At 40.5% G+C, this 22,466-nt stretch overlaps 3 protein-coding genes across 16 annotated transcripts in view; 2 read left to right on the forward strand and 1 right to left on the reverse strand.

Annotated features, from left to right (window-relative positions):
• Window positions 1-21,868, forward strand: part of LOC122543105 (glycerol-3-phosphate acyltransferase 1, mitochondrial-like) — a 103,099-nt gene extending 81,231 nt beyond the window's left edge. Inside the window, exon 23 of one of the 2 annotated variants that reach the window (XR_015754852.1) lies at window positions 21,584-21,868. The gene's annotated coding sequence lies outside the window, so the exon portion shown is untranslated. Of the gene's footprint in view, window positions 1-9,991; window positions 10,118-21,583 lie in introns of those variants that run through there. The other variant, XR_015754851.1, reaches the window with a different exon arrangement.
• Window positions 1-22,138, reverse strand: part of fahd2a (fumarylacetoacetate hydrolase domain containing 2A) — a 30,641-nt gene extending 8,503 nt beyond the window's left edge. Inside the window, exons 1-8 of one of the 8 annotated variants that reach the window (XM_043681374.2) lie at window positions 22,067-22,138; window positions 14,453-14,692; window positions 13,736-13,952; window positions 13,185-13,244; window positions 10,287-10,449; window positions 7,095-7,203; window positions 3,903-3,990; window positions 2,609-2,695 (exon numbers count right to left, since the gene is read on the reverse strand). In XM_043681374.2, coding sequence (XP_043537309.2) covers window positions 2,633-2,695; window positions 3,903-3,990; window positions 7,095-7,203; window positions 10,287-10,449; window positions 13,185-13,244; window positions 13,736-13,952; window positions 14,453-14,619 — 867 coding nt within the window. In that variant the 5' untranslated portion in view covers window positions 14,620-14,692; window positions 22,067-22,138 and the 3' untranslated portion in view covers window positions 2,609-2,632. Of the gene's footprint in view, window positions 1-2,608; window positions 2,696-3,902; window positions 3,991-7,094; window positions 7,204-10,286; window positions 10,450-13,184; window positions 13,245-13,735; window positions 13,953-14,452; window positions 14,750-21,841 lie in introns of those variants that run through there. The other 7 variants (XM_043681372.2, XM_043681376.2, XM_043681371.2 and 4 more) reach the window with 7 other exon arrangements.
• A 51-nt stretch (window positions 22,139-22,189) lies between these two features.
• The window catches only part of LOC122543106 (putative aminopeptidase W07G4.4), a 75,930-nt gene continuing 75,653 nt past the window's right edge, over window positions 22,190-22,466 (forward strand). For all 6 annotated transcript variants that reach the window (XR_015754857.1, XR_015754858.1, XR_015754856.1 and 3 more), the window contains exon 1: window positions 22,190-22,274. Coding sequence is in view for 1 of the 6 variants with exons in the window: in XM_043681370.2 (XP_043537305.2) it covers window positions 22,249-22,274 (26 nt within the window). In the remaining 5 variants the exon portion in view is untranslated. The remainder of the gene's footprint in view (window positions 22,275-22,466) is intronic.

Genomic DNA, 22,466 nt, shown 5'->3' on the forward strand with positions numbered 1-22,466 from the left:
TTTAGTAGGAATCTCTCAGGGATCACTGGAGTCATGGAGGGTCCCAGAGGATTGGAAAATTGCTCATGTCACCCCCTGATTTAAGAAGGGAGCAACAGAAAAAATGGGAAATTTTAGGCTGAATAGCCTGACTTCAGCCGTTGGTAAGATTTTGGAGTCCATTGTGAAGGGTTAGGTTTCTGAATACTTGGAAGTGTATGGTAAACTAGTGCAAAGTCAGCATGGTTTCATCAAGAGAAGTTATCCCTGGCAAATCTGTTAGAATTCTTTTGAGAAGCTAACAAGCAGAGCCAATGGATGTTACTTATCTGGATTTCCAGGCCTTTGTTAAGGCGCCGCATAGGAGGCTGCTGAGTAAGACATGGACCCATTGTGTCTGAGGCAGTGATGAGTGGGGATAAAGGGCTGCTTTTCAGGATGGAAACCAGTGACAAGAAGTGTTCCACAAGGAACAGTGTTGGGACCACAACTTTTCATTTTATACATTCGGTTCAATTCCCGCCTCAGGTGACTGACTGTGTGGAGTTTGCACGTTCTCCCCGTGTCTGCGTGGGTTTCCTCCGGGTGCTCCAGTTTCCTCCCACAGTCCAAAGATGTGCAGGTCAGGTGAATTGGCCATGCTAAATTGCCCGTAGTGTTAGGTAAGGAGTAAATGTAGGGGTATGGGTGGGTTGCGCTTCGGCGGGGCAGTGTGGACTTGTTGGGCCGAAGGGCCTGTTTCCACACTGTAAGTAATCTAATCTAATCTAATAATCTGCATGAAGGAACTGAGGGCATTCTGGCTAAGTTTAGAGATGATATCAAGATAGATGGAGGGACAGATAGCATTGAGGAGGTGGACAGACTGCAGAAGGATTTTGACAGTTGAGGGAAGTGGACAAAGAAGTGGCAGATGGAATACAACATGGGAAAGTGTGTGGTCATGTACCTTGGTAGGAAGAATAAAAGCATGGGATATTTTCTGAACAGGGAGGAAATTCGAAAATCAGGAGCGCAAAGGGACTTGGGAGTTCTCATCCAAGATTCTCTTCAGGTAAGCTTTCAGGTTGAGTTGGTAGTTAGGAAGGCAAATGCAGTGCTATCATTCATAGAGTTGTGCAGCATGGTAATAAACCCTTCATCCATGCTGGCCAACCCGGCCCATATCCCTGTAAACCCTTCCTATTTATATACCCATCCAGATGTCTTTTAAAAGTTGCAGTTGTACAATAGCAGCTCATTCCATACATATACCCACCCGCTGCGTGAAAAAGTTGCCCCTTAGGTCTCTTTTATATCTTTCCCCTCTCACCCTAAACCTATGCCGTCTAGTTCTGGTCTCCCCCACCGCAGGAAAATACTTTGTCTGTTTATCCGAAACATGCCCCTCATGATTTTATAAGCCTGGATAAGGTCAACCCTCAGCCTCTGACGCTCCAGGGAAAACAGCCCCAGCCTATTCAACCGCTCCCTATAGCTAAAATTCTTCAATCCTGGTAATATACTTTTCAATCTTTTCTGAACCCTTTCAAGCTTCGCAACATCCTTCCTTTAGGAAGGAGACCTGGATTTCACACAATATTCCAAAAGTGGCCGAACCAATGTCCTGTACAGCTGCAACATAACCTCCTAACTGCTGTACTAAATATTCTGACCAATAAAGGTAAGCATACCAAATGCCGCTTTCACTATACGATCTCCATGCAACCCCACTTTTGAGGAGCTATGAACCTGCACTCCAAGGTCGTGGTTCAGCAACACTCCCTAGGACCTTACCATTAAGTCCTGTTAAGATTTGTTTTCCCAAAATGCAGCACCTTGCATTTATCTAAATTAAACTCCATCTGCCACTCCTCAGCCCAATGGCTCATCTGATCAAGATCCTGTTGTAATCTGAGGTAACCTTCGCTGTGCACTACATCTCCAATTTTGGTGTCATCTGCAAATTTACTAACTATACCTCTTATGCTCAAATCCAACATCTGGAGAGGACTAAATTATAAAAGCAGGGATGTACTTCTGAGGCTTCATGACGCTCGTCAGACAACATTGAGAGTATTGTGTGCAATCTTGGGCCACATTCCTCAGGAAAGATATATTATCCCTGGAGCCGGTGCAGAGGAGGTTCATGATACTGATCCCAGGAATGAAAGGCATAATATATGAGCAACTTTTGAGGACTCTGGGATTATACTCTTGAGTTCAGAAGGATAGGGGGGGAATCCAATTGAAACTTAGAGAATACTGAACATTGGACAGAGGAGACGTTAGAAAGATGTTTCCAGTGGCAGGACAGAGGAGGACTTGAGGACACATCCTGAGAGTAAAGGGAAGACACTTAAAACAGAAGTAAGGAGAAACCTCTTTAGCCAGAGAGTGGTTTATCTTTGGAATTCATTGCCACAGAAGGCTGTGGAGGCCAAGTCATTGAGTATATTTAAAACAGATGTAGAGAAGTTCTTGATTATCAAGGGGATCAAAGACTATAGGGAGAAAGCAGGAAAATGGGGTTGGAAAACCTATCAGCCATGATTGAATGGCATGGCAAACTTGATGGGCTGAATGACCTAATTTCTGCTCCTCTGTCTTATATCATTGAAACGTTTACCATTAAAAATAAATTTGATACCTTGTTTGAAAGCACTCTGTAAACCTAAATGATAGAGTTCCTCAAGGTTCCTATTTCATCAATTTCACATTCCACAGTGTCTCCACGCTGCAAGAAATTCAAATAAAATGAACAGCATATTTTTTCTATGGGGATATGGACTTTTTAGAAGCTATCTATATTACAAAATTAAGCACACGATTTAGATTATGAACAGTGTTTGTAAAATTGTCACCCCGCTGTCGAATCAAAATGGATGAGTTACTGTTCTCATCTTTTATTTAATATTTCAAAGCTTCGCATTTATTCATATGCAAAATAAGTCCAGAGGCCTGTATCCCTTCACTAAGTTTCCCTTATCTGTGGAAACTCCTTGACACTGATCCTACTTTTTCAGCCTGAGCAAAACGTCTGACACTCTAGTTTATAGCTGACCGCTAGGGCTCCCTAATTGGACCAGATTAACAGCCCCAGTCCGGGAACTCAGATTCTATGAGGTCCACCGACCTGACCTCGTTACAATCATTACAAGATGTATCTATGAATTCGGAGCAGAAATGGGGCAATCAGCCCTTCAAGTCTGCTCCACCATTTGATAAGATTATGGCTGATCTGTTTATGTTCTAAATTCTATATTTGCATCAATCCCCAATAACCTTTCATTCCCTTGCCTGACAAGAATCTACCTGTGCTTGGAAGTTATTCAATGACCCTGCTTCTTCCACTGAGGAGGCGTATGAAGGCTGCACGACTGTCAAATACAAAAAATTTCTTCTCTCTCTTCCAAAAGGGCAACCCCTTCAGGAAACAAATAGCAAATGATGCATTCAACAAATTTGAGAAAATTAATTCCAAATGTGCTTTTTCACAGGCATTTGAGTTTGGGTACTACTGTGTAAAACATTTGTCCTACACATATTTCTGAAAAAATCTCCAAGTGAACTAAAATGACACTCCATTGTGTTCTTGAGGATCTCGAGATAGTTTGTGGAAAGTGCCAGTACGCTCATGAGATGATTTGTACTCTGCTGTTTCCTTTTGTCAAATAGACTATCAACCTTTACTTTTAAAGCTGATACATGATTCATGGTTATTTGGATGAAAGAGCAGAATATAGTTGTGCTCATAGAATATTACCCACTTTGCATGGAATAAAAAAACTTTTAATTGGTGTTGAAATGGGGGGATCCTTGAATTTGCATTAATTTTGCGCTTCAGCATACCTTACAGAAATATTTCACAAATTTCACAAACAGTGAATAATTTGGAGAAGTAAGAGTCCATGTTTAGAAAGGCCAAAATCAACATAGCTTACTTTGAGAAACACGGGTGGTTTTCTAAATACTCCAACTCCAGACGGTGTTCCAGTGAGGAAAACGTCTCCTGGATTCAAGGTTACAAACCTAAGAAATCAATTGGTGACAAGTAGAAACAGTGTAAGTGTTGTTCTAATGACAAAATGCCTTGCAATGCAAATTATTTTTCACAGTCACAGCATGTTGTGAATTCCCTCCCAAAAACCTGCCCATCTGTCACACTTCCTTGCTCCTCCCTGAAGATGCTAACTTGGCCATGCACCAAAGCGTCTATGAACTGACTTATGTTTTGATTGTCACTGTTCCTTTGGGGTTTCTTTGAATGTTTTACTCTGTTAACAATATTCTGTGGATGGATTAAGTAAAGTCAGAATTATCATGGTGATGAAAGGGAAGGCTAATCAGCAGAATTCACTTCAGTTTGATTTTGAACTCGATTCCTGCAAGAATCTCACCTATCATGCAGTTGGTGCAAACATTTATAAAATGGTCTGACATTTGAAATCATGTGGTTACCAGAGGCAAATTAAAGTAAAAAGAGAACTCGTTCTGAGCCAGCAACTCATTCAAAACTCAAAAGTCTCCAGTATCCTGTCCTACTTGTCACAGAACCTTCCATAGATTGGGCCTAACAGTGATCAAAATACCTCATTATGAACATGGTCAACTTCACTTCAAAGGATGAACAAAGTTAAAAATTATATATAAAATCATGTTTTGCTGCTTTCTCAAAGTGGACTAAATGCAGTTTTCTGATCTTCCTCAACATTTATAGATATCCCCCTTTCGAAAGTTCGCTTTACGCCACTTTGCTTTTATGAAAGCCCTACATGAGTATCTGTTTTCGCAAACCGAAAGAAATCCAAAGAGGATTTTTGCTTTTATGAGAAAAGGCAAAATTTTTCCACTGAAAATTGATGCTTCTTTACTTTAAGCCATTTTGGCTAAATGAAAGGTTTCATTGGAACGACCTACTTTCGGGTAGCGGGGGATAATTATAAGTGCTTTTTAATATTTTGTTGGACAAAACATGACTGCAATATTATTTTCCTTTCATGCAGCCTAAAATAGAATTTTTAAAGAAATTCTTGACAGCATCATTTTAAAAGGATATCTGCATTGGTGGCCTTTTCATCTTGTCATCTCAGGAAATGATTAAAGGCTCACAACTGAATCACAAACTCTTTTTCTCTCCCTGCAAAGAGGCTGCCTAACCTGATGAGTTTTTGTCCCAAGCATTTTCTGTTTTTATTGCAAGAAATTATAGTTTGGCATAAATGACAAACTATAATTTGCTGGAATTCTCCAGCCTCACTTATTTTCCTTTTTGATACAACAGCTATCTTACACAGTACTGCCTCAATAAAATCAACAGTAGTTCTGACTTTTATAAAAGAACGCTGCTTTGTTCACTACATCTGCAGATTGTTTAAAAACTGCCTTCCCTGACTGCAGTGATTCCAGAAAGATCGCCACCAATGCCCACACAATCTCTTCAGTACTCTGCGATGTAGTCTCCCTGGTCCAGGTGATTTATCCATCCTCAGATGTTTCAGCTTTCTCATCACCACCTCCTTCGTGCTGGCCACTGCACTCAATTTCCCCCCCTGATTCTCTTGGAAGTCTGGGCTGTCATTTGTGTCTTCTACCTTGAAAACTGATGCAAAATATCTCTGTAGTTCCTTTGCCATTTCTTTGTTCCCTGTTACTCCTTCTCCAGCCTCATTTTCCAGTGATCCATTATCCACTCTTGCCTCTCTCTTATCTGTTATAATATCAAAAACACTCTTCATATTACCAGGTAGCTTACCTTCTCTTTTATGTTCTTCATGCATTTTTTTTTCGATGCTGTCCCTGACTTCCCTTGTCAGCCATGGTTGCCTCAAACTCCCCTAAGTATGTTTCTTCTTCGTTGGGTTGAATTTCTGCTGTAACTGCTGACATTGCTGTAACACTGTGTTCCCTGCTTGGCTCCCTTTCCAATCAACTCCAGCTAGCTCCTCCCTCATGTCTTTGCTGTTAACTTTACTCAGTTGCAGTACCGTTACATCTGATTCCAGTTTGACCTTCTCAAACTGTTGGGTGAATTCAATCATACCCTGGTCACTGTGCCCTTGGGATCCCTAATCTTGAGCTCCCTCATTAAGTCTGCCTCATTACATATCACCAAATGCAGAATTGCATGTGCTGAGAGGGCTTAACCACAGACTGTTCCAATAAATCATCACATTCCACAAATTCTAGATCTTGAAATACGTTGCCAACCTAATTTTCCCATTCCACCTTCACAGTGAAGTCCACAACTGATTATTGTAACAGTGACTGTCATACATGCAATTTCTATTTTCTTCCTCACATCCTGACTACTGCTAGGCAGTCTGTAAATGAATTCCAACAGAGTATTTTGTCCTTTGCAGTATCTCACCTTTACCCACACAGATTGTATATCTTCTGACTCAAGATCATTTCTTACTAATCTACTTGTTCACAGAGCAACTATGCTCCCTTTGCCCATTTGCCTGTCCTTTCAGTTGAATGCATGTTGTTGGATATTTAGTTCCTAGCCTTGATCATCTTGCCGCCACGCATGTGTCTGATGTCCATAACATGGTGGTACTCAATTTCAATCTGCACTACAAGCTCATTTACCTTATTTAGTATACTGTGTACATTTAAGTGCAACACCTTCAATTTTGCATTTACTGCTCCCTTTTCATAATTGACCAGTTATCTACTGTATCTGAAGTTACTAGTTTTGATGGATGTTACATGTCTCACCTGACAGGAACATCCTGAATGAAGACACACAATTCTTTGCAAGAGGAAATGTGGAAAAAGAACTGGTGAAAGCAATGCCAACAATCTCTCCAACTATTACTATTTCCCGGAGGATAGAGGAAGTTTTCTTTGTCAATCTTTTGGAATTTTCTAACCCAGGGAGCACTAGGGGCTCCCACAATTGCTTCAGCATGATCCCCTCCCTCTTAAAAGCCACCTTTGTTTTCTGTCCAAGTGTACCTCTGCTCTTTTAACTAACTTTCTTTTGGATACACATCTGTTTCACTTAGTGCAGTGAATTGTTTGCAGTACAAACTTAATTTGTTTTAATCTTGTGACATTCAACACTGAAAAATCTCAAATTCCAATTCAAATTATAATGGTAAATTGGTCCATCATGAAATTACACTCACTGTGACACCCAAACGATAAGTTCCTCTGTTTTAAATATTAGCTGATTGGTGTTGCTATTCTGCATAATTTCTTTGTTAACCCGGCAGCGAATCCCAAGGTTGTGGGGATCTGTAACATAAAGTGTGGCTTAAATGTTAAAAGAAGCTTGGAATAAAGGACAATTTCTTTCAACCCTGCATTATTGAAAAATTGCACTTTAGAAAAGTGCTTCAAATGTTGGTACTGTAATCGTGTTACACCCAACACGTTCCCAGCTCGGCGAACAGAACCACAACAACTAGCACCTGCGCTACAAATCTTCTCACAAACTTTGAACCTGTTTTAAAAGTTTGCGCTGCAGAGACAGTGTCACCAATTCATCAATCGTGTTAGTGCAAATGTGCACTGACAAAATTTGTGTTGCAATGAAATGTCCTGTACATGTCACAGACTTAAGAATATTGGTTCAGCTTAATTCACAGACCAGACTTTGTTTGGATCAAGCATTAATAATGTTGGTAGCAGAAAGCTCAGGTGGAACCTAATGTGAGTAATGCCACTTTCTCAAGTGTTTTGTTGCGATTCAGCTGCACGATCCTGATCTGTAGGTATTCCATGCAGGGAGGGGTGAACAGGTGAGAGGTCCTTCTCATGGTTCTGCTTCTGGCCCTGGCCAAAGTGGCCATGAAAAGGTCCAGACAGCAGGTCAGGAAGGGGATCATTGTGCTCAACTGTCTGCCCCAGTCTTGTGGCAATGTTCGCACTTGGGTATCCCTCTAGACGGAGCAAGCTATGCTCACTGGCATGGTAGAGGCCTTTTAAAATGGGTGAGCACCACACCTCCGGGGATGCATCATAACACAGGACCATGTTATTTTGAATTATGACATTTGCATCAGCAGTTAATTTGTATTTTGCTACAGTGCCTCATTAGGGACTGTTTAAAAAGAAACAAATTGATAAGGAAGAAAGTGACAGGGTTGAATTTGTTCTGTTGATGAGCACAAGATGGAGCTGGATCATTTTCCAAATTGTTGGGTAAATAACCGTCATTTAATTCTTCAGTTCGATGGTTGTGCTTTTGCCCATTTCTTGATATTACATGGAGTGAATTGATTGAGATTAACACCTGTGATGCTCGGGACCCTAATTTAGGCGAAAGTGGATCATCCATTTGGGACTGCTTGCTGATGATGGATGCAAATATTATCAGCCTTGTCTTTTACACTTAAGTTTTGGGTTCCCCCATCATTGAAGATAGAGATACTTGTGGAGTCCTCACATCCTGTTGGCTGTCCATCACCATTCATTCTGAATATGGCAGGATTGCAGACTTCAGATATGATTCTTCTGTTCTGTTGGCATGCAAATAATGCTGTGTTGTAGTTTCACCGAATTGGCACTTCATTTTTAGCTGCTTCTCTCATCTACTCTTGCACTTCTGATTGAACTAGACTGGATCTCTTGGCTTGATGGCAGTGGTAGAGCAGGGGATAAGCTGGGCTTTCAGGCTGCAGCTTTTGCTTGAATAGAATTCTGTTGCTGCTGATGGCCTATCGTTCCTCATGGATGCACACTTTGGAATTGCTGGATCTGAGTAAAGTTTATCGCACTTACCACTCTGGTGGTGCCACACAACATGATGGATGATATACTCAGTGTGAAGTTAGGATTTTGTCTCCACAGAACTAAGGTGATCGCTCTTGGAGATACTGTCATGGACAGATGCAGTTGTGGCAGGCAGATTAGTGAAGGTGTCATCAAGTATATTTTTCTGTCTTATTGATTCTTTCTGTACTCAATGTACACCCAGTCTAGCAGCTATGTCATTTACTGAGCTATTTGTGTTGATGAACAGGGATGTCCCTCACTTTAAGTACATTATGGATGTCACTACCCTCAATGTTTGCTCCAAGTGGTGTCTATTCCAGGGAGACATCAGCTGAGGGGGGGTGGTGTTGACTGGTCATTGGCAGGAGATTTTATTGCCCATGTTTGACCTGTGCCATCAGATTTCTTACAGTCTGGAGTCAGTGTTGTGAACTCCCAGGGCAACTCCTGGTGGGGCAGAACATAACTGGTGATGGTGCTGGTCATGTGTGGTACAACGTCTATAACGTATGATTCAATGTGTGTGACTATGTCAGGCTATTGATTGACTGATCTATGGGATAACGCTGCCAGTTTGGGCACAATCTCCCAGCTGTTCGTAAGAACTTTGCAGTTGACAGGACTGTGTTCACTCATGATGTTTGCAGTGCCTAGGATGATGCCAGGTAGTACATCTGGTTTCAGTATTTTGTCTAGCTTTCATAATGATTTAGTAAAGCTGATTGGCTTACTGGGCCATTATGAGTCTGGTTGCATTCCCACAATACTACTGCTTCCCATCAATGATATCAAATGAGTGTGTCAAGAGCTTTGGAAAGAAGTGAGTTAAACAAAGATGAAGGACAACAAGAATGTGAAACTGTTCGTGAAGTTCATGATTTAACAAAATGCAAGGTAAATTAAAATGAGAATAAGGCCACACAACACTGGGATGAATTCACAAATAATGACAGTAAAATTTCAAAAATATTGCAGAGCTTAGGAAAGAAGTGAATAGAACAATGAGTAAAATAAAGATCAAGGACAACAACAATATGAAAATTATTGATGAAGTTCATTATTTAACAAAAGGCAAGGTCAATTAAAATGGGAATAAGGCCATGCAACGCTGGCATGAATTCACAGAACATGATGGTAAAATATCAAAAATGTTGCACAATTACATCTGGCATTAAGGCACCACCAAAAACATAGTCTTAGCGAATACTTCACAGTAAGATACAGTTTGATACTGAGACACGCATGGAAATAATCAGGTAGATCTCAAATGTTTGGTTTGAAAGTTGTTTTTTTGTGATGTTTTCAGGAGGTGGAAAGTGGGAAGACAGAGTCGATTGGAAAAAGAAATCCTGAGCTTAGACTCTAGACATCTGAAGGAAAGATGCCAGGATGGACCAAGGAAATCATGCAAGGTGTTACAGAGATGTGTAAAATGAGACATGGACAGGTTTGAAAACAAGGATGGGAATTTAAAATCCAAGATGTTTTCAGACTGAGTACCACTGTACGTCAGTAACTACAAATGTGATGTATCAGCCATCTTTCCCATTTTAATTACATGGTCAAACTATCTAGTCTCAGATAGAGAGATCTGGGAGTACCTGAGAGAGCATCTCTGGTGACTATGGCTGGTCCTAATGGACAGAATGTGTCAAATGTTTTACCCAGGAGCCACTGCTTGCCATTCCGTTTCATCTGCCAGTCACGTGCACTGACATCATGAGCGACTGTGAATCCAGCAACATGGTCCATTGCTTCCTCCTTCTGTGAAGAGGACACAACATATTTATTGCCAGCTGTGTATTCAGATCAGTGTTGATTCTCTTAATATGGTGCAACCTAATGGTTTTCTTGGACCATACATCAAAGGAACAGAACTTCCAGTCAGAATCGGAAATCCCTTTTTTGTTGTTTGATCAGGATCACAAGTGTCAAAGTATGGACTTCATTCATTAAGGTTCAGTCATCTCCTTCAGGGAAGAGAATTCCTGTTCTTGCATGGTCTGGCTTGCAAAAGACTCCACAGCCACACCAAATGGTTACCTGTTAACCACTGTCTGAAATGGCCTCGCAAGCTACTTATTAAGGGCAACTGGGGATACCAAAGGCCAGCACTACCACTGATGGCCACATCTCATGAATGATTTAAAATAAGGTCCCAATATTTTAGTACAGAAATTTCTCAGTCTCATTTACTGTGAATTTTCCCTTCCGAGCAACACTGCTGGTGTGCCGCCACCAAACGGATTACTGTGGTTCAAGATGGCAGCTTAACATCATCTAATGAATGGGAATTCAGGGTGAGGAACCAACGTTGGACTTGGCAGCAATACTCAGGTTTCAAAAAAATATAATGAAACAACCATTTCTCCAAAGTACACTTTAGCACTGGTCTGCTGTTCCTCTGATATTCCCTGCCTGACACCCATTGATGATGAGAAACTGTATATTTGGAGTGGAAAAAGCCATTCAACTCATGCTGAAGTCCAACACGCTTCAGGATTTTATTATGAATGAGGATCCCAAGCTGAGATCAAACAATATGCTGCTGGACTTCCAAATGAGAACAGATGAATTCTATATGACAGGCATACATTGCTGTCTATTCCAGGTGCTGACCAAGAATTTGATTTTGAAAATTGGATGATCAACAGACTAGTAATAAAGATTTTAAAACCATTCTTCTGCTTTATAAAATACAGGCTGTACACTGAATTGCAACTGTGATTTAGCAAATATTCTGTCTTGGCTTCCACCCTTGTTGGTATCCTACATGGGCAACTTTGTCTTCAGTGGTTCAGTATAAAAATGGTTTTGTCTCACACCAGAAATTGTCCAAGTACACTATGCTATTCAAGAGTTTCCACTGTCTCCTATTCACTTGGCAATGTGCACTATCCATAATTAGCATCGGCTTACTGCCTCATTCACCATGAGTTCTTGGCCTCGAACAGCAGACCTGATGTTGATACTTTTTCACTGTCAAAATCTCAATGATCCGAGTTCCAATGAACAGAATTCTGACTGACATGAATTTCAATTCAGTATTGAATAATTTCTGATTGTCTTCAAATGAGATGTTGCTCTCAAAAGCAGATTCAGGGACATGAAAGATCTCATGGCGCTGTACAAACAGCAGGCAGAAGCTCCCATTGTCCTGGTTCTCATCCTGGTTCTTTCTCATCCAAAATCAGATTAATTGTTCATGCACCCGACTGTTCTGCAGTTCATAGTCTATGCAAATTCGTTATCATCTTTTGTCTACAGAGCAACAGTACCATCAAATGAAAACAATTAATTGGACTTTGGGAAACCAAGGAACTTAGTACAGCCAAGCACATGGTTACAAGTTTTTTATTTTTCCAACAGAAAATATGCCAAGCAACTTTGAAGTTGCTGCGTTGTCATTTCGGGAATGCTGCTTACACTGTGGACTGTATATTTCAGCAGTCTGGGAATGGATCTTTATTGGAAGCAGTCATATATTGGTTTGCAGACCAAAGCATTAGATTTGATGGTAAATTTTGGCAGATCCCAATTGCTTCTCCTGAAATGTAGTATTGGAGAAACAGAGTTTGTGATTGATATTAATTACAAATTGCTGATGACAAGTGTGACGATACTGACACTTTGAAAAGGTGATATTGTCCTGGGTTTTTTTGAAGTAAGGTTGTAAAGGCCGAGATCCAAACTGGCTGTTGGAAACAACTTTTGTCAACAATTTTGGAAGCCTTTAGGCTTTTTAAAAAACAGTTGTAACAATGGAACGGGAGTGGCCAGTTCTCTCAGTTCAGGCTTTCTAATTTGTTTTGAGTTGTAGCAGTCAAACTGTTTCAGGTCCCAGAGGTATGGAAGCTTCAGGAAATGATTCCTAGTTGCTACATTCTCTGTATTCTCTCAATGTTGTTTCCTCCTGAACTGGAGAACTGCATGTGAGAATCTTTTTGCCAAATGGTGTGTTAATGGGCTGCTACTATATTGGAATAGATGATTAATATTAGGAAGTATATATATTATTTGGCTAACTTTTCCAATAGTTCAGTTACTTTAAATTGCTCTTTCTTTTGTTGGTATTTTAACTGTAGTGTTTAAATAAATTGTGGTCTGCTTAACGTAGAGTAGTTTGACCAGTCACATCAAGTCTGGAACATACACTTCACGTCTATCTTTAAATTAAGGAAAAGTAAGGGTGGGGGAAATATTTAGTGGGGGTCTGGTCTAGTCTATAACACAAGCAGAGTCAAAACGTGTAGTACTGGAAAAGCACAGCAGGTCAGGCAGCATCCAAGGAGCAGGAGAGTTGATGCATTGGGCTTTTGCCTGAAACGTTGACTCTCCTGTTTCTCAGAAGCTGCCTGACCTGCTGTGCTTGTCTAGCGCCACACTTTTGACTCTGCCTTTCCAGCATGTGCACTCCTCAATTTCTCCATTCACAAGCAGTATGCTAAGGTCTTCTGGCCAATTTATTGCTTTAGAAATCAATAAGCACAAGTACAGACCTTGATATGTTTTCCTTTCTTGCCAATAACAAATGCCAGCTCCACTTCCCAATCCACTTCCTGCAAGGAACAAAGCACAAAAGAGAACAATTGTTGGCTCATACTGAAACATGTGATGAATCACTGCTATATAACTAATGTTTATGGTCAACTGTATTCAAATGAAGAACTGAAAATGCCAAATTATTTTTTGTCAAAATGGTCTATGCATGTAGAACTTGCTGAAAAATTAACAAAAGTAATTTAATCACCAAATCAAAGAGAAAGACTGATTGATGTATCAGGAGGATCACCAGAATTTGGTAAAGTGTCTTGTGTAAATGGAAAGTCATCTTTGTCAAATGTACATACTTCAGAACAGAAATACTTATTTATTCTGCATGGTTAAATGAAAGTAGACCAAGTTTAAAGCAACACACTCTATTTGGCTGAAACTGTTGTCAGTGACACTTCAACTCCTTCCTACATCTACCGAAGTCGTCTTTGGCTTCTTCCTTCTGAGAAACATTCTCGTCCTCTTGCTGCCAACTGTGGAAGAAAAGCACACTCACATTGCTCTCTTCTGGGTGAATGATGTCGCTGTAAGGCCCAACTATCGAACTACCAAACTTGCTAAATATAACCGGCTCCTTTGGGACTGCTACATTCTGCTCCAGGCAGTGATCCATGTAGTTCATTCCAACACACACCACTTTGTCTGGGTTTGTTATTGGTGATAGAAGTGTTATTTCTGAGCGACATCTGGTGTTTTTCCCACAATTCACAGCTCTGCAAACATAAAAATACTGGAAGGTTACTGTTAACTTACAAGTTCTTCACATTGACCAACCGCAGACTCTCAATAATAAGTTTAAATCTGTAAACATCTGATCAGACAGTATCAATATTTAGACAAGCAGAGTGATCCAAGAGTACAATAGTAGTGATGATACACTCAGACTCTCAACTTGAAAGGGTTTGGAAGAATTTGCATGGTTATCACAAAACATATCACCAAGTAAATATTTCAAATTATCTCGCTTAATCAGAGCCAGCTTCAGGTATGCTGTTTATTTCTGTGGGCAGAGCTGTGAATGGGAATGTTTGATGGCTTTAAATCAGACAGCTTTGAGTTAGTAGGGTTCATCAGCCTTAATTGGTAGTCTGTCTTGGAGATAGGGAGTCTGATTTCAAAATCTACAGCTATGGATTATTAGCAGGGTGTACATCAGCTGAGATGTGGAAGATCACAAATCATTCTAAAGTAACTGAACAAAACAATTAAATACCTTCTCGCAGTTTCCAGAGCTGTGTCTCCTATTTCTAGAAACTCCTTCATGGTTCTAGGTAGGGAACTGTCAAATGAATTCAAATCAATAATGTTTCCTCCATCCTTCTCGACTCCCAATCTGACTCCATTCTGATCACCAACAGTCAGGAACTGGATGAGCCTCATTCTTGCACTCTTCGATGCAGAAAGCTGCCTCACTTGGAAACAGTAACTGCCTTGTGAGCAAATAGTGCCAGCTCTAAGTTGGACCAAATGGAGAAATGGAGTTGCTTGAACAAGAGCCTGCATTATAAAACTGAATATGGTGATTTAATCAACTTCGTCAGATATTCTTGATAGAAAAGTAGCTGTTTATTGAAACTTCTCAATCATTTGCAAAACATAGTAAGTTGGAGATGTATGAGTAATTTCTAATATACCACAATCAGAAGGATATCATACCAAACGTATGAATGATATAGCTTTCAAATTAGAGATGTTTTATTTCTGTGAGAAGAAAGATTAAAGGAGGAATCTGATAATGATATTCATTGAGTCAAACTGATCATCTTGACATTTCATTTCACCTAAAGCTAAACTTTAAACACCAGATATTGGACACCACAAAGAAAACAGAGGTCTACTTCTCACATCCCTTGATTTCAATTTAACCACTCGCCATCTGCTATTCAAATCCTTATCTATGCCTTTGCAACTTACTGAAATCGACAATGCTAATTTCAAGGATAGATAAAAATGAAGGCCTGGGTAGCGACACTCATATCACTTCAACAATTACATTTCGTGAAATTCGAATCTCCACAATCTGAAAACATAGAAATGCAAAACATTTACAAAAGGAAGTTGTTGACCTGTTTTGTCAACTTGTCTGCACCTTTGCTATTTATATCCAAGTGGTGGCAAAATGCCCCTCAAATATTCACCATTTCACAGATCAATATTATCTCCTTACTCCCAAAATGTGTCCATCTCTCAAATTGAAAATGCCTATTCTGAATTTGAAAGTTCCACTATTAGTTTCCTGCTCACAACCTATAACTTTCTCCAACATAATAACTGAACCCAGATTCCATATTAGGACAATTTTGATCTCATTAGGGTCCAGCAATGTTTTGATGTTTTTCCTGTAAATCTGAAAACCCAGGTATTTTCAATCTCACTTCACTAAAAAAAAACTAATAACTACTTTATATGAAATAGTAATGTTCTAGATATTGAGAGTACAATGAACCTAGTATCTTGTCATCAAACCAAAGTTTTGAAGTTACATGTTCCTTTCTGGATTGATTTGACTTAAACCCCAAAAAGCTCAACATACCCTCTCCCCAAATAATTAACTTTTTTTATCCCTTTTACTTTTTTTAATCTCCAAGATAGCTGAGTTCCACAATCAAGGCAGGAAGTGGAAATCAGGATTATAAAATCATGATCTCTTGAACGCCAGGGCTGACTTGATGGGCTACATTGCGTAGTTTTGCTCCGACATCTTAAGATCCTGCAGCAATGTCCTCGAGCTGAGATGACTGACCTGCAACAACCACAACCATATTCCTTTGTGTCAGCTTTGACTGCAGTCAGTGGACAGTTTCCCATGATTCTCACAGATTGCAGTTTTGCTTGGAATCCTTGATTCTAGGATGTAGGGTTTTTTAAAGGAGAGAATTAAGTTCGCCAAATTTGATTTACACACAAATCATGAGCCATTGGAGCTTGATGAGTATTGAGGTTTTAAATGAACTAAGAAAATTGTCTTCATGTGAAGAGTTGCTCAACAGTAGTTTGTGTCCCATAGTGGTGAATGAATGAGCATATCAAATCACTTTAAATGAATTGGATAAATGTTGGAAAAGGAAAATATTGGCAAGTCTTTAAAGCATTGAACATTTCAAGCTGAAGAGCTATGAGACACACATGAACTCCTATCCTTTGTTTCATCCACTAAAACAGGTCAGATTGTTTATCCTTGACATTTTTGACAAGTATGATCTAAATCAATCAGGCTATGTATACAGAGGAGCCTTGATGATCTGAATGAGATGGGTGGGCACGATTTCGTTTGGATAACTGATTATTCAGATAATCAATTTTACAAGGGAAGCCATATTGATCTAATGCTGTGGTCTACCAGAGAATTTGTTATAATCTATAATTTTAATGAGTCTGCTATTTAAACAACTCATCTTTGCATTCTGCAAATTACAAGCTAAACTGAGAAGGACTTACCTTCACATAAATATTGTATATGAAATTCCAGCATTAAACAAAGTCCTGAACAGTTTCTACGATTGCAAGAGCATTTATCAGTTTCTGGGAGCTCGGTGTCACGTTAGAAAGATAGAGGCACCACCTTGAGCATGTATTTATGTTCTTGGCCATTTTTTTTTCACGAATGGCCCAGTAAAGTGACGGGAATACTGGAAAACACTTACTTTTGCAAAGGGCTGTGTAACTAACCCTTACCTAAAAGATATCCAGTCACTGATGCTTGAGCTGCTTGTGTTTATTTTTGTTTTTGCCAGCATTTTAACATGTTCTTCAGTACAGATAAATCAAATACACTTACCTCTTTGATTAGATTAGATTAGATTAGATTCCCTACAGTGTGGAAATAGGCCCTTTGGACCAACAAGTCCACACCGACCCTCCGAAGAGTAACCCACCCAGATCCATTTCCCTCTGACTGATGCATCTCACACTATGGACAATTTAGCATGACCAATTCACCTGACCTGCACATCTTTGGACTGTGGGAGGAAACCCACGCAGACACAGGGACAATGTGCAAACTCCACACAGTCACCCTGTAACGTTTTTGCAGGACTTGAAATCTTCTTCAGATAATCCAAATTCGGATAATCAATATTCAGATAATTGAGGTTCCTCTATAGTTGAAATTTGAGAACACTAAGTTAGACATAATAGATTGACCTGGAATGAATTCCCAAAATTAAATTTTTAATAAAATATTACATCTTACAGCTCCTGTATGACTTCATCAGAAACAAAATTATCATTGGGTTTTGCTTGTGCTGGGAATCCAAAATCATGAGCCATAACTCGGAGATACTAACTAATCTTCACAGCGATCACTTCGAATGTGGAACTTGTTACTAAATGATTTGCAAGATGGTAAATAGTATTGATGCATCTTATGGGAGCCTAGTGACGGTGAGAGAGAATAGTCACAGGTGAGGTGCCGGAAGACTGGAGGTTGGCTAATGTGGTGCCACTGTTTAAAAGGGGGCCAAGGGAACAATTCACCAGTGAGCCTTATGTCAATGGTGGGCACATTGTTGGAGGGAATCCTGAGGGACAGGATGTACATGTATTTGGAAAGGCAAGGACTGATTAGGGATAGTCAACATGGCTTTGAGCATGGGAAATCATGTTTCACCAACTTGATTGAAGTTTTTGAAGTAATGAAGAGGATTGATCAGGGCAGAGCTTGTGCCAAACAGTAACAATGTATGTAATTTCATGTTTTAGAGCACAGCCCACCCACGAAGTAACAATTTAAAACCTGGTAATTCCTTGCCATACCTAGTTCCTGACAATTCAGAGGATGCAATCAAGAAAAATAAAGAACTGGCATTTTAGTTTACTGTTTAGTTTTAGTTTAGTTTACATTACAGTGTGGAAACAGGCCCTTCGGCCCAACAAGTCCACACCGACCCGCTGAAGCGCAACCCACCCATACCCCTTACCTAACATTACAGGCAATTTAGCATGACCAATTCACCTGACCTGCATATCTTTGGACTGTGGGAGGAAACCGGAGCACCCGGAGGAAACCCACGCAGACATAGGGAGAACGTGCAAACTCCACACAGTCAGTCGCCTGAGGCGGGAATTGAACCCGGGTCTCAGGCGCTGTGAGGCAGCAGTGCTAACCACTGTGCCACCGTGCCAGAAATATGTTTGAGAGCATTCATCGTGCCAGAAATATGTTTCACAACATTTTACACATCAAAATACACTGATTGAGAAAGACAGAATTTTCAGGGGCACAGAAGATTGCAGCGAAAGATTTTCAGCTGTCTTTTCAAAGCAGGAGAACCATACCAAAGGCAAAATTGTCATGACTGAAAGAATGGACACCAGAAATAAATGAAACAGGAGAAGAAGTGAGAGGTGGCCCTTTAAAGAAAAACGGAGGTAGGCAGAGGAGCACTGATTTTACGTTGGGTGAATATGTGAGGATTCTCAATGGAGAATTGAGGTTCTCAAAGTGGAATGATGCTGACAAAATGATTCCTTGGAGTCCACCAAATAAGGGCATTTTAAGTGTCTTACAATTCTGACCTTGTCATTATGAACAAAGTTGGTGACTGAAAAGTTTTTTTCACTGAAATAATCATTGCAAAGTGTTGACTGAAGCAGAGACAGCAGCACAATTAAAAGGGATTATATGAGTGGAACTTAGTAGAATGTGGAGAAATAGAAATAAAATTCAAGTGTCCGTATGTACCTGAGTAACTTACATTGGCATAAGTGTATTTGGATGTATGAACTCCTGTTCTTTGGCAAATGAAAATTCAGAGTATTTAGTGTTAACCATGTAGAACATCATACATTCCCACAGAACTGAACAGAAAGGATCATGGTTTGAAAAGGCAAGAATTTGAGCAATAAAAATGAAGGAACTCTTTCGGTGAGCTAGCATCCTGGTAAATGGACAAAGAGAATTGATGTTTCAGATCTGTGACTTTTCGTCAGAACTGGGAAAAGTTGAAGAGATGTAAATTGGTTTCGAACAAAGAATGGGCAGGACAAAGACAAAAGGGAGGTCTTTGATCTGATAGAAATCAGGAGAGAATTAATAAGTTAGTCCCCAAGAAGCAAAAAGAAGAGAGATGCAGCAAGAAAAGGAATAAAGTCGTGCTGGAGGTGGTATGCATCTGGCTAAAAAAGGACAAATTAAGTTGGAGAAAGGGAATAAGGTTTGTTGCTTGAAACTGTTCAACTGATTGTCGATTCAGAGGGTTGTAAAGTGCCTGACTGAAAGACGAAGTACTGTTTATGAGACTTCTGATGAGTCTCACTGGAGACATCAGTTTGCAGTAAAGTGGAGAATTAGAATGACAAGCCCCTTGAAGCTCAGGCTCACAGCTGTGAATTGATCAGAGGTGCTCCGCAGTGTAGTCTTCCAGTCAGTGATTAATCTTCGCAATGTTGAGGAGATCATATTGTAATTCTGTGACAAGAGATCGAAAGCACTATATGTAAATCTCCAAATGGAAGCTATGTTGGGCTGCCCATAAGAGTGCAGGTACAAGGGCAGGTGTTATCTCTCTTCTATGTGCATGCAAATCTAAGAAAGAGACCATGTTTCAGCAGTCACTGAGGAATAAACCAGTACCCCTTCCTTCCCTTTCCAGAATTTGGAGGGTCTGTTCCCTCTGTGATACTCTGGTTCGTACTCTGTCAGCACCAATATGTTGTTTCTTCACCTGAATAGACAGTTAGGAGGCTGGAAGAACACAGCAAGCCAGCAATATCAGAAGGTGGAGAAGTCAACATTTCAGGTGTAACCTTTCTTCAGGGCAGATAAAGGTGCTGGTGGAGGCAGGGTGATGAAGTGGGGAGAGGTGAAGACTGGTAGAGGGTGCGGCTTGGTTGGTTAATGGGAGGAATGAATCTAGTTGGTGGCAGGGAGGAGGGGGTGGGAAGGGAGGTATTTTGAAATTGGAGAACTCAATGTGGAGTCCTCTCAACAGGTATGGCAGCATCTGTGGCAAAAAAGCAGTTGATGGGACTTGTAACGTTTACTTTCTGTTCTTCCCCACAGATGCTACCAAACCTGCTGAGTTTCACCTGCAGTTGCTGTTTTTGTTTCAGATCTACAGTATACACACATTTGTTTTTTTTTGTGTTCCTTTTTTTGGCAGTTTTGCACACATGGAAGAGATGGAACACTGATCCTTTTATTTCCTTTCTCCTCAGCAACCTCGGTCACAAATAACTCCTTCCTGATGAAGGTGCAATTTCTTTGTACTTAATGCAATCTATTACACTATTTGCTGGTCCCAGTGTGGACTTTTACTTGGTAGAGATTGAATGTCGATTGGGTGACTCCAGAACACCTCTGTTCAGTTTTCAAAAGTAACTCCAAGCTTCACTTGGGCTGTGAATTCAATTTCCACCATGCTCTCACATTGACATCGATGATCTTGGCTGATTACTCTTGTGAGGCTCAATGAAACCTTCATAAACAATATGTCATATTTCATTTTGGCACTTAGCAGCCTTATGAATCCAACAGAGTTCAAACATTCCAGAATGTAAACTCTGCTGGGTTTCATTTCCTTTCCTCTGCCTTCTTATTCATTTTTCTGTCAGCCGACCAGCTTTTGATACATACTTTGTTTCTTTTTCACTTGGAGATTAAATTTGGCCGTACAGAATAGATTTTTATCTTTTAATCACTCCTGTTTTCTGCTCGAGTACAGTTTTCCCTCTATCCATGTTTGTGAGAGGCCCTTGCAACGGTTGTTGTTTCTGCAAATATCATAAGGTCGCAAGGCAGAATCATGAGAGTATATACCAAGAAATAACCAACTGAAAAGGGAAGTGGTCGACTGGCAGAAACAGATGTATTGACATGACCATTGCAATTGTCACGCATATAGGGAGTTAGTATGAATAAGGTAACCAAATAAGACTCAGTGTTGCGTCAACAAAAGTTATAAGACCCGGCTATCAAGGTGAGGGGTTGCACACCACCAACAGGCCACAGACATGTGGTAAACCGATTAGATTAGCAACTACACAGAGCAATACAACTACCAGATATGAAGTAAAAGGGGGAATACCGAGAGACTCAATTGAACTGTATAAATTGTAATGTAACCTCCTGATCGGGGGGGGGGGGGGGGTAACCCAGCTTGCAAGACCGTATGAATAAAGACTGCTTCAGAATTTGACTTGGACTGAAATTATTCAACAGTGAGCTTCGTTTCTCTCAATGTTCCACCCACCCTTTGCTCAAAACCTGTTCCAATTGTAACTTTTCACAGAAATTGAACATGAACTCTGCCTTTTACACTTATGCTCCTTCATGCGATTGGTTTTGTATTCATTTTCAGATCTCTAGCATTACTAAAATAATTTTCGACCATTATTTCGACAGTTATTTTCGACGACTCTGAAGATTTATTAAGCAAGAATGAGCGAAGCTAGAATCTGAGCTGAGGAAAACCTGTATTCCACTTCAGATACAGCGGAAAGAGTCGAATTCAGGTTAACGTTGATCTAAATGGCAATGGGAGAGAATAGAGAGAAGGAAATGTGGCTTGGGTTTCCAGCAACTGCGTAGGCTTGAGATCACCTGACTTAGGTCGACATGTAAAATTAGTTGACACAGAATCCACTGAGTAAAAACTGGTACCTTCATATTTGTCAAAATCAATTTACACCAGCAGCAGCTCTGACTTTACAACATATTATTTTCTGTCAACACCGCAAATTTCAGATTTCTGTCCCTCGCTCACGAGAACTGCTCTTGGCGTTTTTTTTTCAGCCAGACCTGTAAGTGAACCCAGCGTTTTGCTTTCTGCATAAATCCCTCAAAGGGGCCGACAGCGAAAGCGGAATTCTTGTACCATTACTGTACCTCCTTCCCTTCAAAAACAGCAGACGAAGCAGAGTTGACCTCCGTGTTCAGGAGGCAAGGGTCATGGCGAAGAGCGGACCAATCAGCGGTGGGTGGGCGGTAACGTGACGGCTGACAGCGTATCAGCGTGGAGCAGGGACGGACGGTTCAGAGAGGATTGTCGCTGAGCTCGAGCGGGAGTGATGGAGGCCCTTGGGTCGAATTTGAGGTGAGCGCGCGTCGCAAATCAAAAACCCCGATGCACATTATTTTCCGAAGCTGATTTCTTTCGTCCTCTCCTCAACCCGCAAACTTTTGTTTTAACCCATCGGTGCCTCAGCTCCATGTAGGGTGAAACGGGGATCTTGAGAATTTTCTGGAATAGGATGCGACCCGAAATTTCCATCAGGGAGGCTACTGG

The sequence above is a fragment of the Chiloscyllium plagiosum genome, unplaced genomic scaffold, assembly GCF_037043375.1.
Source record: "Chiloscyllium plagiosum isolate Xiang-an unplaced genomic scaffold, Cpla_swu_hap1 HiC_scaffold_48, whole genome shotgun sequence".
Taxonomy (NCBI): Eukaryota; Metazoa; Chordata; class Chondrichthyes; order Orectolobiformes; family Hemiscylliidae; genus Chiloscyllium; species Chiloscyllium plagiosum.